General features: G+C 43.2%; 2 protein-coding genes across 3 annotated transcripts in view; both read right to left on the bottom strand.

Annotated features, from left to right (window-relative positions):
• Positions 1–10,309, bottom strand: part of LOC133090991 (protocadherin gamma-C3) — a 165,033-nt gene extending 154,724 nt beyond the window's left edge. Inside the window, exon 1 of one of the 2 annotated variants that reach the window (XM_061189733.1) lies at positions 7,711–10,309. In XM_061189733.1, coding sequence (XP_061045716.1) covers positions 7,711–10,131 — 2,421 coding nt within the window. In that variant the 5' untranslated portion in view covers positions 10,132–10,309. Of the gene's footprint in view, positions 1–2,481; positions 5,082–7,710 lie in introns of those variants that run through there. The other variant, XM_061189730.1, reaches the window with a different exon arrangement.
• A 4,700-nt stretch (positions 10,310–15,009) lies between these two features.
• On the bottom strand, positions 15,010–17,446 carry LOC133090576 (protocadherin gamma-A1-like). The gene is given in 2 exon segments (XM_061188979.1): positions 15,010–16,803; positions 16,805–17,446. Coding segments are annotated over 2 exon segments (2,436 nt in total).
• Between the last annotated feature and the right edge of the window lie 702 nt (positions 17,447–18,148).

Raw genomic sequence — 18,148 nt, 5'->3', positions numbered from 1 at the left:
AGCTTTTCATAATATTTGAAGTGTTGCCATCATTTTATTCTTCTTTCTTCATTAAATATTTTTCATAAGGCATACAGCTTTTTTTTTTTCAGTTTTGGGGGCAAAAATATCTTCAGTGATTTCACTGTATTTATAAACACTGGCATGACTAGTATGGATGTAACCAATTAGGTTACTGCTAGTGGTTAAAAAGGTCTAATCTTTGCAAAAAAAGGAGTGAGTCAAAGCCCTAGACTTATTTTAATATATTGCTCATCATTTTAAAACATAGGTAATCTTCCCATTAAGTACAGAGGAGCCTGATATTTTGTTAAAGAGACCAATCTAGTATTTGAGCACACACATGTTTTTATAAAACTGAATCTTGTGTAAGCTTATTTATTTCTTTGAAATCAGTGCTTCTTTACTATATGACTGTATACATAAATACTCCTTAATGCCAGTTCTCAGCTCCAGTAAATTTATACCATTAATAAGTGTAATGAGTTTGATTTGATCACTGGTAAATCTTGGAGAGGAATTGAGAGTTCTTAGACACTCCATTTTGAAACTTACCTGTAATCCTTGAACCAGTCTTGGGTAACTAAAACAAACACCTTTATTTCAAATGCACTACCAAATTAAATACAAACTCAACAATTTATTCTGTTATTTTGCAGTGCTAATCCATACCCCTCTTACATTCCAGTCAAGACAGATTATTATCTGTTTTCTGAAGACATTCTTTCCCTTGTTTTCCCTACTTCATGCCTTTATACTTTCTGTTCCTTTTATTATAAACCCTCCTCCTTTTTTATGTAATGAAGTCTTGCCTATCCTTTAAAAATCCTTTTTAGTTAAAATGGGATGTCTGAAACTTCTTATAATCCATACAAGTAGATGCCTTTGTACTCTGTGCATTTTCCCAGGGTATATGTAGGCTATGTTTTTTTTTAAATTAATTTATTTATTTTTGGATGCATTGGGTCTTCATTGATGTGCGCGGGCTTTCTCTAGTTGCGGAGAGTGTGGGCTACTCTTCGCCACGGTGCGTGGGCTTCTCATTGCAGAGCACAGGCTCTAGAGTGCAGGCTCAGTAGTTGTGGTGCCAGGCTTAGTTGCTCCGAGGCATGTGGGATCTTCCCGGACCAGGGCTCGAACCCGTGTCCCCTGCATTGGCAGGCGGATTCTTAATGACTGAGCCACCTAGGCTATGTTTTATATGAAATTCTTAGAAAATTCTCTTTGAACATATAAAGATCCCCTGACCCTAGCCATTTAATTTTTTTTCTCATTACAAGGAAAGGTATATTAATATTGTAAAGATTTTTCCTAAAAAATATTCCAAAGGTAATGTGCCTTTTTTCTGTGATGCATTTGCAGGTTTGAGTGAGAATATACACTTTTCTGCTTTGAGTTATTTTGTTCAGGCCCTTTTGTCTCACACTTTTGACTGTACCTCTTCCTAACACACTGAAGGAGAGCTGTATTCCTTTGTTTGAGACCTAATGAAATCTATTTTGGCCTAATTTTGGATGACTCTCTGGTGCCATTTTATGGATGAAAATAATTTCATAAATTTCAAAATGTGCCAACAATTTCTAGCCCAAGAAAGTTGTAGGACTCCTATTCCATTGTTGAAGTGGATGGTCTGGAAACCTCTCATACAGGTTAAGACATATCTCCTTACATTTTAAAATCCTTCCCAAAGGACAAGAACTGCCACTCCAAGGCTCATAACAGTTTAGGCAATTGAGCTTCCCACCTTCAGAGAAAAGGCCGAAATCCATATGGATAAACACACACACACACACACACACACACACACACACTTTAAGTATACAAAGTAGGGACTACATGCCAGGTAAAAGAATTTGACCAACGTCTGTGTTTTTTACCCCATCATTTTTATGTCATCAGGATGAAATGAGTTTGGTCTGTCTTGGAAGGAGTCATATTATTATAGCCTAAAATACCATATATATATATGTGTTTTTATATATATATATATATATATATATATATATGCCTGTTTATCAGGATAGATTAGGTAGGTTGGAGTGACAAACTTCATCACAGTGATTTAAAATGAAAAAAGTCTACTTATCGCAGGTATACAGATCAATGTTGAGTCAACCACAGGGCTCTTCTGTCACTGTAGTTATTCAAGCACCCAGACAGATGGCACAGTCACAATTTCAAAGAGTAAGTTAGAAATCTGGTAATTCTTACAATGGCAACTAGAACTTCGTTTGGGAAGAGAGTCACATACTTCCATTTACAATGTATTGGTCAGAACTATTTACTAGGCCCACTCAGCCATACCAGATCAGGAAGTGCAGCCGCATCACAATCCCAGAAGAAGAGAGGAACATATATTTAAACAAAAGAATCAATGACGACCACATTGCTTTATTTTCAAATAAATGTGTGTTAAAGCTTTATAATAACCACACTGGCATAACTGTTCTTTATAATGTTCAAAGAAAGAAATAAGCTCACCTGAAGTTGCTTGGGATCTCCTTTCATTTCAGGTAAATCTTGAGATATCAGGAGAGGCTTGCTTTTCTCACAGCTCTCCTGGCTGACGAGCGTGTCCGCGTAGTTGGGCTGCGGGAAGATCACGTGACTCCCCCGCGAGTCCGCGGTGAGCCAGGCCTCGTGGGAATAGGTCTGCAGGAAAGCCCGCACCCCGTCCATGCCCACGAAATGAGAGGCGGGTACACCCGCTGGTACACCTCCCGAAGCTTGCAGCACATGCGATCTGTGCCAGCACCGCAGTCTGAGCGCCAGCAGCACGACCACAAAGGCCAGGAAGACGCAGGACACCGCGGCCACCGCCACCACCAGGTACAGTGTGAGGCCTGAGTCGTCAGGGTCTGCTGAGGGCTTGAGGCTTCCCAATTCGGCCAGGACGTCTGGGATGCTGTCAGCCACTGCCACTGTGAGAGTGACTGTGGCGGAGAGAGGGGGCTGGCCGTGGTCCTGGACCGCTACCACCAGGCTCTGCTTGAGCGCGTCTCTGTCCAGCAGGGCCCGCGCTGTGCGCACCTCGCCCGTGTGCAACCCCACTGCGAAGAGTCCCGGCTCGCTGGCCTTGAGCAGGCGGTAGGACAGCCAGGCGTTCTGGCCCGAGTCTCTGTCCACTGCCACCACCTTGGTCACAACATGGCCAGGCTCTGCAGAACGAGGTGCCAGCTCCACGCCCGTGGAACCATCGGTGGGGAGGGTGGGGTATAGGATTTCAGGTGCGTTGTCATTCTGGTCCAGCACGAATATGCTTAGAGACACGTTGCTGCTGAGTGGAGGGTTCCCACTGTCACTGGCTGTCACCAATAGTTCCAGGTTTCTAACCTGCTCATAGTCGAAGGAGCGCAAGGCATACAGGACTCCAGTGTCCGAGTTTATGGAGATGTAGGTGGAAAGAGGCGCCCCCTGGAAGGCATCCTCAGTCAGTGCATAGGTGATGTGGGCGTTCTCAATGCTGTCAGGGTCCTGGGCGGTCACAGAGAAGATGGAGGCTCCCCTGGGGTTGTTTTCAGGAATGTAGGCAGAATAGGAGGCATGAGTGAAAGCAGGTGGGTTGTCATTGATGTCCGCCACATGCAGGGTGATGTGTGTGTCTGTGGACAGCGGCGGACTTCCCCCATCTGTAGCTCTCAGAGTGATGTTATATTCGGACACCTGTTCACGGTCCAGGCATCTGGCTGTCACTAAGCGGTAATATCGGTTTATTGATTTTTCTAAATTAAATGGCATATTTCCCAGAACAAGAACTGTGACTTGCCCATTTTTCCCAGAATCCCGATCATGCACGTTGATAAGGGCAATTTCCCTTCCAGCAGTAGCCTCTTCTGGGACTGATCCTGTGAGAGAAGTAATCGTAATTTCCGGGGCATTGTCATTCACATCCAGAACTGTGACCAGAATCTTAGCTCTTGAAAGGAGACCTAGTCCATCTTGTGCTTCAATTTTAATTTCATAGAAAGTAGCATCCTCATAATCTAGGCTTTGTGATATTGATAAATCCCCAGTCACTGAGTTGAGATAAAAAATCTGAGCGATTTTCCCAGGCATTTTATCTAGTACATAGGATACTTGAGCATTAAATCCCTCATCAGGGTCAGTGGCATTCACCGTGAGCAGCCAGGTGCCTACCGGCAAGTTCTCCTGAACACTTACTCGATACTCAGGCTGAGTAAATACTGGTGGATTGTCATTTGCATCCAGCACTATCACTTGGATGCACAAGTTGCTAGAATGAACAGGGTCGCCACCATCAGAAGCAATTAGGACAAGCTGGTGAGCTTTCTTTTCCTCACGGTCAAGAGCCTGCTGCAGCACCAGCTCTGGGTACTTGGCCCCATCAGAGACACTCTTCACAGCCAGGGAGAAGTAGTCATTGGGGCTGAGCTGATAGTTCAGCAGAGAGTTCATGCCCGCATCTGGGTCAAATGCAGTCTTAAGTGGAAATCGAGTTCCAGGAACCGTTAGTTCACCAATTTTTATTTCCAATTCCTCTGTTAGAAAATCAGGAGCATTGTCATTAATGTCTTTAATTTCTATTTCTACTTCAAAAATTTTCAATTTTTCTTCAACCAGGATGTTAAAACTCACCAGACACCGCGCGCTCTGAGCACAGAGCTCCTCCCGGTCTATCCTGCCCGCGGTGACCAAACTGCCGCTTCGCGGGTTCAGAGCAAAGAGCTGCGTCCTACCTCTGGAGACGATGCGGACTTCCCGCTCCGCCAGCTCCTGGGGCTCCAGCCCCAGGTCCTTGGCGATGTTGCCCACGAAGGAGCCTTTCTCCAGTTCCTCTGGCACCGAATAGCGGATCTGCCCGCATCCGGTCTTGCACAGCGTCCCCAGAAGCGTGTACAGCAGGGCCAGTCCTCCGCCATTTCTGAATCTCAGGTAATTGGTCATTTCCTTTTCGGTGAATTATTTTCTCTGAATTGGGTACCAATGTCTCACGACGGACTTCAGTCTTATTTTCTCAAGGAAATAACCCTTTCGTGGGCCTAATTTATAGGTTACAGAGCTGGCTGACTGAAAGGGTGAGCTTTGGAGCAGCCCCGGATCTTGTAAGTGTGATTTGCTGGTTCTTTGCTCTTTGGAAACAAGGAAATGGATTAGCTCTTCAGTGGCGTTTTCCTCCTTGAGTGGTGAACAGCGACGCTCAGAGGCATAACCGTTTACTGCACCCTCTTAGACAAACCCAAGCCAGACTTTGTTTCTCAGCACCTGAAATTCTTTTTATCAGAGGTAATGGGATCAGTTTTTATTTCACATAACTGAATCGCTATATGTTAAAGGATGTGACTTCAAGTTATCTTCCTTGGGAAGCCATGAGCTAATCTTAAGATCACTAATATTGCTTCAAACATGCTGAAGTTACTGTTTTGAAATGTTCAGACAAAGTTTAAGAACCTCACAGAAATATCAGCCAGATTTATAGGGCATGCCTCTTGAAATTTGTCCTTGATAGCCTGACATCTTGGTTTCAATATTTTCCACTTAACCCATTCATTAAACACACATATAATTGAGTGTACGACAAAATCTGGGGATTTAAGGTGAACGATATGAACACAGCCACTTCCTTCACAGAGTTATAAGGTTATAAAAGCAAACAAGGAATTACAGTGCATTGAGATAACTACCATAATGGGAGAAGCCAAGGGCAATGGGAGGGCCTCCAACCTGGCCTTGGAGGTTAGCAAAGGCTTCCCCAAAAAACATGAGAGGAGTGGATCAGGGATAAGGCCTGGATGTGAGAGAGGAGAGCATGGGAATGCCTAGATGTGAGAGAGAAACCACAGAATTTCAGGGTACTGAAAGTAGTCCACTTTGCCTAAATCTAGAGTATGAAGATGTTTTTAAGGACTGAAAAGCTGAAACTAGTAGAGATAAAGTTTTGTTTTATATGCCAGAAACCCTTTTCCTGTATTTGTTTTCCTCTCCAAGCACAGAAATAGGAATTCATTTGTCACTTCAATCATGATGCATTATATACCTATGTATAAGGCATTTATTTTCAGGAAGAGTTACTATAAGCACTAAAAGGAACTTTGTATTCAATTTTCCTCAGTTCATACTTTATTTACCTGCAAAATGTTATGACATATTATTCCACAGTGAGTTCCAACTTTATCTCAAAGAATATTATGTAACAGTAGTAAGACAATGGAATGCATTGTTTCAGATCAATTCTCCCTCCAATGCCTTTAAACAATAAAGAATCACAGCACCTTAAAGAATGACAATACCATTATATACATGACTTAGTACATGATTATTTCCAAATAAAAGATGATCCCATTTATATATAATATTAGTATATTTTTTGTTCTCTGTTATTAAATATATAACTAACATACTAAAAGCCAACATGGGAAGAGGAATGGGGAAGGAAAACTTGGTTGTAAGGGGGACTTATGTTGGTTGAGGAATTGGAAACATTTTTAACAGCTGCTGTGAGTAGGAAACTTTGAGAAGAGAAATGTAAAAGGAGAATCTTTAGGGGCAATAATTTGATATGGTCTCTGAATCCCTTGAGGATATATATTATTTTTAAAGATAAAAAGGCAATGTGGTTTGCACATATGAGAAAAAATAAAAGTAATAGGGGGGGACATCCCTGCCATACGCCTGCCAATGCAGGGGACACGGTTCGAGCCCTGGTCTGGAAAGATTCCACATGCCACGGAGCAACTAAGCCCTTGCACCACAACTACTGAGCCTGCGCCCTAGAGCCCGCGAGCCACAAGTACTGAAGCCCACGAGCCACAACTACTGAAGCCCGTGCACCTAGAGCCCGTGCTCTGCAACAAGAGAAGCCACCACAATGAGAAGCCCACGCACCACAATGAAGAGTAGCCCCTGCTCACCGCAACTAGAGAAAGCCTGTGTGCAGCAACGAAGGCCCAACGTAGCCAAAAATAAATAAATAAATAAATAAATAAATTTTTTAAAAAAAGTAACACGGAACAGAAACATCTTCACTATTATACAAACCATGTATTATAGAGCAAATGATAACTCAATCACTTCTTAAAGGAACAAAGAGCTACTTTAGAGGCTAATGAGATTTTTAACTAAACAGAGATTCCATGACATACCCTCCTGAAACACGGTGAAGCATATATATTTCTAAATTTGCACCTTTTAATAGGGAAGATCATGCAAATCAAGAAAAATGAAGAATCTCACTGCCAAACTGAAGGAAAAATATTAAGACTGAGTGAGAAGAAAACAACTAAAGTATTTCATTATTCATAAACAAATATAAATAAACATAAAAGCCTTAAATTTTAAAGGAGGGAGGCATCTGGGGAAACATGAAAGTCAACATTTATATTTCTAAGAAAGAATTGTTGATCCAGGTGGATGAGATGGTTTCCTCAGGGATGAGAAAGAAGTATGAGAAACCAGACATGCCAGTTCCCAAGGCAGCGCTCTTTTGATAACCTAAATATCACCTTCACTTACTAACTCCTGATTTATACTCATGACACAATGATTCTAGCTCCTCTTCCTGTTTACACTGTGTGAACACTTAGAACTACTAAGAAATAATTCACCAGGACTAATTTCCTAAAAATTGAATATATCCTCAAAGAAATATGGGAAATAGAAAAGGTATGGTAAACTGTGGAGACAGCTAAGTAATTAGGTAAATTTATTTCTTTTAGCAAAGTAGCTCACAGGTATATTGCGAAGAGAGTTTACCTGAGAAAAAGTTTCTTCTTTGTTTTCAGGTATAAGTTGAGGTTCTGAAAGAAAATCCTTTTTCTCACAGCTCTCCTGGCTGACGAGCGTGTCCGCGTAGTTGGGCTGCGGGAAGATCACGTGACTCCCCCGCGAGTCCGCGGTGAGCCAGGCCTCGTGGGAATAGGCCTGCAGGAAAGCCCGCACCCCGTCCACGCCCACAAAGTGGGAGGCGGGCACACCCGCTAACCTGCCTCCTGAAGCCTGGAGCAGACGCGACTTATGCCAGCGCCACAGTCTGAGCGCCAGCAGCACAATGACAAAGGTGAGGAAGACGCAGGACACCGCGGCCACCGCCACCACCAGGTAGAGTGTGAGACCTGAATCGTCGGTGTTGGCAGAGGTCCTGATGCTGCCCAAGTCGGCCAGGGCCTCGGGGATGCTGTCCGCCACTGCCACGGTGAGCGTGACCGTGGCCGAAAGAGGGGGCTGGCCGTGGTCCTGGACCGCCACCACCAGGCTCTGCTTGAGCGCGTCTCTGTCCAGCAGGGCCCGCGCTGTGCGCACCTCGCCCGTGTGCAGCCCCACCGCGAAGAGTCCCGGCTCGCTGGCCTTGAGCAGGCGGTAGGACAGCCAGGCGTTCTGGCCCGAGTCTCTGTCCACTGCCACCACCTTGGTCACCAGGTAGCCGGGCTCTGCCGAGCGGGGTGCCAGCTCTACACCCGTGGAACTGTCGGTAGGGAGGGCGGGGTATAGAATTTCCGGCACGTTGTCATTCTGGTCCAGCACGAATATGCTCAGAGACACGTTGCTTCTGAGTGGTGGGTTCCCACCATCCTGTGCTGTCACCCACAACTGCAGTTCATGAAACTGCTCATAGTCAAAGGAATGCAGCGCGTAGAGGATGCCAGTGTCAGAGTTGATGGAGATGTAGGAGGACAGAGGTGCCCCCTGAATGATGTCCTCAGCCAAGTTATAGGTTACGTGGGCGTTGTCATCACTGTCGGGGTCATGGGCCATCATGGAAAAGATGGAGGCACCTCTGGGGTTGTTTTCTGGAATGTAGGCAGAGTAGGATGTGTGGGGAAAGGTGGGAGGGTTGTCATTGATGTCTGCCACCTGCAGCAAAATGTGAGCATCTGTGGACAGAGATGGGTTCCCTCCATCTTTAGCGATCACAGTGATGTTGTATAAGGAAAACTGTTCCCTGTCAAGGACTCTGGTTGTAACCAGTCGGTGGTAATTGTCCACTGACCTTTCTAATTTGAAAGGAAGGTTCTCCGGGAGTGAACATGTGACAAATGCATTCTGCCCAGAGTCTCTGTCATGTACATTGAAAAGTGCAATTATGGTTCCTGGAGGAGAGTCTTCAGGAACCGAGCTGGTAGCAGATGTCATGTAAAATTCTGGGGGATTGTCATTTACGTCGAGAACAGTGACAATGACCTTCGTTCTGGTCAGAAGGCCTGGACCATCCTGAGCTTCAATATCAATTTCATGGAATTTGGCATCCTCATAATCTAGGCTTTTTGTGATCGTTATTTCTCCGGATGATGACTTAAGCTCAAATACCTCTGAGGTTTCTTCAGGATTTTTCTCCAGAAAATATGCCACTTGAGCGTTGTATCCCTCATCTGCATCAGTGGCGGTCACTGTGAGTATCCGGGTGCCTACGGGCGTATTCTCTGGAACATTTACAAGGTACTCGGGCTGTGTAAAAACAGGCGCGTTGTCGTTCGCATCCAGGACCATCACGCGGATGCGGGAGGTGCCAGATCTGACAGGGTCGCCCCCGTCCAAAGCCACAAGAACGAGATGGTGAACGGCCTCTTCCTCACGGTCAAGGGCGCGTTCCAGCACCAGCTCCGGATACTTATTCCCATCTTTTCCGCTTCGCACGTCCAGGGAGAAGTGGTCATTTGAATTAAGTTCGTACCTTTGGAGGGTATTCTCTCCGACGTCTGCATCATGCGAGCTCTTCAGAGGGATCCGGAATCCTGGCGTAGTCATTTCACTGATTTTTAGCTCCAGTTCCTCTACTACAAAGCGAGGGGCATTATCGTTAATATCTGTTATTTCCACCTCTACTGAATAAATACTCAATTTATCTTCCCGGAGTATGTTGAAACTCAGCAGACACCGTGCGCTCTGAGCGCAGAGCTCCTCCCGGTCTATCCTGCCCGCGGTGACCAAGCTGCCGCTTCGCGGGTTCAGAGCAAAGAGCTGCGTCCTACCTCTGGAGACGATGCGGACTCCGCGCTCCGCCAGCTCCCGGGGCTCCAGCCCCAAGTCCTTAGCGATGTTACCCACGAATGAGCCCTTTTCGATCTCTTCTGGCACAGAATAGCGCATCTGCCCAGCTCCAGCCTCCCACAGGGTCGCCAAAAGAAGGCACAGCAGGGCAAGCCTTCCGCGGTTTGGCAACTTCAGCAGAGCCGCCATTTCTTGAGCTGCAGTCTTTTCTCCCAGGCAACTTCCAGCATCCAGGGCGGGATTCCAATCTTTATTCCTCAGGGTCTGAGGTGACCAGCATTCACGGGACCCAGGTAACTGTGGAGAGTAGTGGGCTGCTGGACTTAATATTTTTGCCGTTCCGAAGCTTGCGGGCCAAACGCCTAGCCCTTTGTGTTATGCGAGCCGTAATGTTGGAGTGGATGTCTCACAGGCTTACTTCTTAGGTGGTCAACAGCGACGCCCAGAGGCCTAAGTAATTTCTGCACTCTTTCAGGTAAACCCAAGTTATTATTTGTTGCCCCTGTGACTTTCAAGTTGTTTTGAAGAATCTTACAGTTCTAAGATACCTTAGAAGTAGCTCTCTCAAGTCAGGAGTCTTTTTTCAGAATGAATAAGAATGATGTGAATGAATGTGACCTTGATAGTAGTTGCAAGGAAAGTATCATTGAACGCTGGAGGCATTAATCAAGGCAGCCTCTGCCCTTATGCCAAACATCTTCAACCTCTTATTTTATATTCAGAGACAATAAGATTAATCTAAAAACATTAGCTACATTATATTCTAATGTTATGTATTTTAAATTTATGTGCTTAATGGCTTAGTATTGAACTTCAAAACCTGTATTTTTCCCCCAGAACCTGTATTTAAATTATTGAATTTTTGGACATTTAATTGGGTGACTACCCAATTAAGGCCTGACACTTTGCCTGATTGATGCTGGAGGTAGAAATGGTGCACCTGATGAACACAGTCCCTGTTCTCAGGAAGCTTACAGGATAAGGGAGTACATAGTAAAGTAAACAGAGTATTTTAATAGAGTATGGTAACTGCTATGATGGTTGGAAACCCTGGGCAATGGGAGAATACATAGGAAGGGTATCCAGCCTAGATTTGGGGGTCAGGAAAGACTTTTCCAGGACAAGATTGAAGCTGGATCCTAAAGGGGATGACTGGATCAAGAAAGAGGCTGGAGTAGTGTTCTAGAACCTTAGTACAAATTCTTGGAGGTGAGAGGCAGCATGAACATTAAGGAAACTGAAGGTGGTTTGTTCTTTGTTCTTTTCAAGATTGTTAGGGCTACTTGAGGTCCCCTGACACTCCATATGAATTTTAGGATGGATTTTTTTCTATTTATACAAAAAAAGGCATTGGGATTTTGATAAGGATTGCACTGAATCTGTAGATTGCTTTGGGTAGTTCTATAAGTTTTTGATAGATACTCTTTATCAGGTTAAGGATGTTTCCTTAAATTTCCAGTTTGCTAAAAGATTTTAATCATGTGTTGAATGTTCTCAAGACCTTTATTATGCCTCTATTGAAATGAACATATGGCTTTTTATCTTCAATCTCCTAATATGAAGTTTTATATTATTAGATTTTCTTATATTGAAATATTCTTGCATCCCTAAGTAATAAACCCCATTTAGTCATAAGCTATAAATATTACATATATAGTAGATACAATTTTGAATCAACATTCTTGAGCGAGATTGCACACTTCTGGTCTCATTTCAGTCTTTATGCCTTTTGGCTTCTTCCCCATTGAACTTTTTTCATTTTTAACCCATTCCTCTGAGAACACTGATGAAATATTTATTGGAAACAATTGATATTAACTCACCATGTTTTCTAGTAGAGCCTCTAGTTTGTTTTTTAAAACTTTTTCTTCAACATTGTTTTGATACTTTTGAGTCTCATTAAATAACTGCTCGACATCCCTTATTGTAGTTCTCTAAAGATTTCTGTTTGTCTTTGACAACATCTGGTTTTACTCTGTATATTATTTCCCACTCATGCTTCTTGCTTCGTATTAAGCTGTTTTATTTTTTCCTAGTCTTACTTGCTTTTCCTTCCCTTTCTCTTTTCCAGGTCTTTGTCTATAATCAGAATTTGGGGTTTTCTTTTAAGATCTCTAAAACGAATTTTAATCATGCCATCTGACAAGCTGATATTAGTCCCAATACTGGACTTCACAGAAGTTTCATTTTCTCCCCACTGGTGTCGCCTTCTATTGCTTCATCATCATAATTCTTCCTTGTTTGCATTTCAATAATTTATACCCTTTGTTACTTTTCCTATTATTTTATTTAAATTTATGCTAATATTATATCTTTCTTGCTTTGTTTCTTGAGTGGCAAGCTAAATTCACTTGTTTTAAATCATTTGCTTTTTGAAATTCTTACAGTTGTCTATAGATTTACCCCTAAATATTCTTTTCTCTGCATTCCACAATTTTTAATAAGTAATATTTTAATTTTTGTAGTTTTTATTTCATTGTGATTTTTTAAATCCAAGAGTAATTCAGGGGTGTAGATTTAAATGTCCAAACTTTTCTGTTTCCTTTTACTATTTTAAAATGTTTGCTTTGCGATTTTTCCAGCTTTATTGAGGTATAATTGACAAATAAAATTGTAAGATATTTAAAGTGTGCAACATGATGATTTGATATATGTATACATTGTGAAAGGATTCCTCTACTGAGCTAATTAACACATCCATCGCCTCACATATTTACCTTTTTGTGTGTGTGTGAGAGCATTAGGTTCTACTCTTAGCAAATTTCTATTATACAACACAGTGTTGTCAACTGTAGTCTCACACTATACATTAGGTCCTAAGGCCTTATTCCTCTTACAGCTGAAGGTTTGTACCCTTTTACTAATCCCTCCCTATTTTCCTCACCAGCCACTTTGTGATTTAACTACATAAGGCATGTATATTATTTGTACTTTGAAATTTGCTCTACCTTTTTTGTGATGACTATGTAGTAAATTGTTGTCGATTTTCCATATGTTCATGTAAAAATTGGCTATTCTATATTTGTTGTGTATACAAATACCCAACAAATCTGTCAGATCAAGCTTATAGATTCTGTTATTCAAATATGCTGTGTGCTTAGTAATTTTCTGCCTGTGTGATGTATTATTTCTTATGGAACTGTGTTAAAATCTCTTCCAAATTTCAGATTTGAAAATAATCTGTATTATTTTCAAAGCTATATTGTTTGGTGATAGGAGCTCATGATTTTTATATCCTTTTGGTTGTCTGTTCTTTTTATAAGTATGATCAGTTCATTAAAAAAATCACCACTAATGTTGTTGCCTTAAACACTACTTTGGTGTTATATTAATATTGACATGACTGCTTTCTTGTGTGTAGGGTGTGTGTGCGTATCTACTGACATCTTTATCTTCAGTATTTCAGTATAATTTTATTTTAAGCATGTATCTTGTCAGCAGAATAGATGGATTTAAAAAAATCAACCAACTTGGCAATCTTGGTGTTTCAATAGGTTAAAAGGTCATTTATATATACACAGAAGCAAAGTTTTAAATTATAAAAGTTCAGAAAATTTTAAATTGTAACAACTTATGGCATTGAGAGTATACTCTTGGTACCAAACAGAAAATAAAAATAAAAATCCACACTTAGACATACAGCAAGAATGAGAGAATTTTTTTAAAGCCATCAGAGAAAATAAAGATTACCTAAAAAATAATAATTTGTTGGCAGAAAATTCTCATTAGCAAAAGTAAGTGTCAGAATTCTCCAGGTCCCAGGCCATAACTAGGTATTTTAATGGCACTTTAACGGTATGCAGCAGTGGTATTCTGAATATCACAGCTCAGGTCTGAGAGACTTAGTGTTCATTTTCTGAAGCCAGCATCTGTGTCCACCTCACTCCCTTGGTCTTTAGCTTGCAACAAGTTATGACCATGGGAACTGGTAGGTAATGTTTTTATGTGACTTCCCCCCTTTTTAACTAGACAAGGGGCCTAACTGCTTATTTTGGATTCAAGCAGTAAGCCTGGCTCAGGTCCCTTGTTTAGCCCGAAGCCCCTTTGTCCCTATTACACTGCTTGAACAATCTCATCTAAGTCCAAGACTAGAATTCCCAGTTTAGTTTTAGCCTGGCTCACCACTTTCTGTCCCATCTTCGGTCCGTTTAGCTATTTATCTTTTATTTGTGCCTGACTATGCTTCTGCTTTCTTCTTTTTTATTTTATATGTGTATCTTTAATTTATTGGAGCAGAGTAAGTATATCAAAGCATAGATTTACTCCCCTATGATGCATTTCTTGTGAAGAGCTTACACACATTAAAATGGAATATATACTTGATTTTTGTTAGTTGTTTACATTACAGGCATAATATACAAATCAGGAGGCTTCAAACTATTTCTCAAGTTGCACAGAAAATTTTCTGTCATTCATTTTATTAATTTCATAAGTTACTTAAAACAGTTGATGTATTCTTGAGCATGCATAAAACATGTCAAAATAAATGACTAAACAAAGGGCTAAGAGAGTTTAAATTTGCAGCTTACCTAGATTTCCATAATTTTATATTAACACAACTTAAAAATACTACTTTAGACAATCTTTACCTTTTCAAATGTCCCCAAATAAAACAGCACCCCGACAGATGACATCGACATTAAATTTAAGGATAAATTAGGAGATGTTTATAACGTAAGGATATTTGAAAACAGTATTAGTCACATTAATACTGGTGGACCTTTTCTAGTCAAACCCAATCCTTGCTAGATAAGAGAATGGTAAAGCCAGAAAAATAAAATTATTTGGCCAGAAGCAAGCAAGAAAACTTTAGAAGCCAAATCTCCTTGTTTCTAATGCAGTGCTCTTTCCACAATTCTTTATCCCACCCACCTACATTATGATTAATTACAATCTCCTTTTCAATGAAAGAACAATGATAAATATACTCGGATATAAACATTTAATGATTTCCCAGGATTTGTAAATAGAAAGCTACAATGATATATGGGAAATAGAGAACTGTTAGTAGTAAAGAACGAAAGCAAGTAAGTAAACTCAGAAATTATTTTTACCTAGATAAATTTACTACACAAAGTTTACCTGAGAAAATGTTTGCTTTCTATCTTCAAGTAAAGACTGGGGTGCTGATAGAAAATCCTTTTTCTCACGGCTCTCCTGGCTGACGAGCGTGTCCGCGTAGTTGGGCTGCGGGAAGATCACGTGACTCCCCCGCGAGTCCGCGGTGAGCGAGACCTCGTGGGAATAGGCCTGCAGGAAAGCCCGCACCCCGTCCACGCCCACAAAGTGAGAGACGGGCACGCCCGCTAATCCTCCTCCTGAAGCCTGGAGCACACGCGTCCTATGCCAGCGCCACAGTCTGAGCGCCAGAAGCACAATGACAAAGGCGAGGAAGACGCAGGAGACCGCGGCCACCGCCACCACCAGGTACAGCGTGAGGCTGGAGTTGTCCAGGTTGGTGGAGGGTTCCATGCTGCCCAAGTCGGCCAGCACATCTGGGATGCTGTCAGCCATCGCCACTGTGAGAGTAACTGTGGCAGAGAGAGGGGGCTGGCCGTGGTCCTCGACCGCCACAACCAGGCTCTGCTTGAGCGCGTCTCTATCCATCACAGCCCGCGCTGTGCGCACCTCGCCCGTGTGCAGCCCCACCGAGAAAAGCGCTGGCTCGCTGGCCTTGAGCAGGCGGTAGGACAGCCAGGCGTTCTGGCCCGAGTCTCTGTCCACAGCCACCACCTTGGTCACCAGGTAGCCAGGCTCTGCAGAGCGGGGTGCCAGCTCCACACCGGTGGAACCGTCAGTGGGGAGGGCGGGGTACAGAATCTCAGGTGTGTTGTCATTCTGGTCCAGCACGAATATGCCCAGTGACACGTTGCTGCTGAGCGGCGGGTCCTCGCTGTCACGAGCCATCACTCTTAGTCGCAGGTCCCGGAACTGCTCATAGTCGAAGGATCGCAACGCATACAGGACTCCAGTGTCTGAGTTGATGGAGACAAAGGAGGATAGAGGTACCCCCTGGATGGTGTCCTCCACCAGGGAATAAGTGACTCGTGCATTCTCATTGCTGTCAGCATCGTGGGCAGTCACAGAGAAAATGGAGGCACCTCTGGGGTTGTTTTCTGGAATGTAGGTGGATTAGGAGTCCTGGAGGAAGACAGGGGAGTTGTCATTGATATCTGTCACTTGCAGTGAAATGTGTGTTTCGGTAGATAGAGTCGGAGTTCCCTGATCTGCTGCTGTTACTGTGATGTTGTACTGGGAGGTAAGTTCTCTGTCCATTGTTCTTTCTGTCACTAAACGGTAATAATTATCATCTAACTTTTCTAATTTAAAGGGTAGATTTCCAGAAATGGAACACGTAGTGTGACCATTGTCTCTGGAGTCTTGGTCGTGCACACTGGTAAGAGCAATTATGGCCCCAGGAGGAAAGTTTTCTGGGACTGCAGTGGTGACAGAGGTGATGGTCACCTCTGGGGCATTATCATTTATGTCCAGAACTTTGACCAGCACCTTAGCTCTGGCCATGAGGCTTGAACCATCCTGAGCTTGAATTTCCATTGGATAAATTGTGTATTCTTCAAAATCCAGAGGTTCTTTATTTGATATTTCTCCTGTGTAAGAATCCAAGTGAAATATTTGTGCCACTTTGTGGTCTATATTATGAAACGAATATGTTACTTCCCCATTGGCTCCCTCATCTGGGTCCGTGGCTTTTACCGTGAGCAGCCGAGTGCCCAGCGGCACGTTCTCAGGGACACTCGTGTGGTACCGTGCTTGAGTAAACACTGGAGGGTTGTCATTTGCATCCACCACCGGAACTCGAATTCGGAGGGTTCCTGAACGGACTGGGTTGCCCCCATCAATAAGCGGTGAGGAGGAGGCGGTGGACAGCGTCTTCTTCCCTATCTAGGGGATTCTGCAGCACCATCTCTGGCTGTTGGGACCCATCAGATCCCTGTTGCACATCCAGGGAGAAATGAGGGTTGGAGCTGAGCTGGTACATCTGGAGCGAATTCATACCCACATCAAGGTCTTGCCCAGAAGGTAGAGGGATTCTGGTACCTGGAGTGGTTATTTCATTCATTTTAAATTCTACTTCCTCTAACTGGAATTGGGGAGTGTTGTCATTAATATCAATTATTTCCACTTCAACAGGGAAAAGCTTCATTTTATCCTCTACCAAGACGTTAAAACTCACCAGACACTGCAGGCTCTGAGCGCAGAGCTCCTCCCGATCTATCCTGCCTGCGGTGACCAAGCTGCCGCTTCGCGGGTTCAGAGCAAAAAGCTGAGTCCTACCTCTGGAGACGATGCGGACTCCCCGCTCCGCCAGCTCCTGGGGTTGTAGTCCCAGGTCTTTGGCAATGTTGCCCACAAAGAAACCTTTGTCTGTCTCTTCTGGCACCGAGTAGCGGATCTTCCCAGCCTGGGCTTCCAACAACAGCCCCAGAAAAAGGAACAGCAAGACCAGCCTGCGGCAGCCGAGCACCTTCACTCGAATCGTCATTGCTCTTTTGCTTCGTAGTTTTCTCCCAGTCTGGCACCAACAGTATTGTTTCTCTGCTCTTCTGAGTCTAAATTAACCAAATTTTCAGGAGAATTCAGAGCAGAAAGGGGTCCTGAAGTAGGATCTGGGCAGCCTCAGGGAGTCTGTTTTCAATCTGGCAGTGATGGAGGTTCTAAGAAGTTTGTTTTCCCCTCGGTGTGTTTGTGTGTGTGTGTGCGCGTGCGCGTGCGCGTGCGCTGCCTTTATCTCCCAGACTGGTGAACAGCGGCACCCAGAGTCCTAACCAGTTACTGCACTCCTAGATAATACTTGAACTTTCTCTTCTCATTAACCTGATCAACCTTTCCTTAAGTCTTAGTTTATTGTCAAGGAAATAGTTAAGCATTATACATTGTAACTATGAAAAGGAGAAATTGCTATGTTCATTTAATTAATTACATCTACATATTGCTTAATTGTAACATACAGTAGAATCCAAGCTATCCTGGATATTCAAGTAGTATTCCCAACCTATCTGCTTTCCGTTTGCTAGTCAGGAAGTATCACAAAGGGGACAAATCATCCCTCCACTACTTCTGTAGTACATCTTGACCACTTGATAATTTCACAGGCCATATAGAAGAGCAACTGCCCTTTGACTGGAGGATGAAAAAAACTAAAAGGAAAAATAAACTTTTAGAGTGTAAGCAAGACTTTAAAAAA

The sequence above is a fragment of the Eubalaena glacialis genome, chromosome 4, assembly GCF_028564815.1.
Source record: "Eubalaena glacialis isolate mEubGla1 chromosome 4, mEubGla1.1.hap2.+ XY, whole genome shotgun sequence".
Classification (NCBI taxonomy): domain Eukaryota; kingdom Metazoa; phylum Chordata; class Mammalia; order Artiodactyla; family Balaenidae; genus Eubalaena; species Eubalaena glacialis.
Note: the sequence above shows the minus strand (reverse complement) of the source record. Positions and strands in the feature narration are given on the sequence as shown.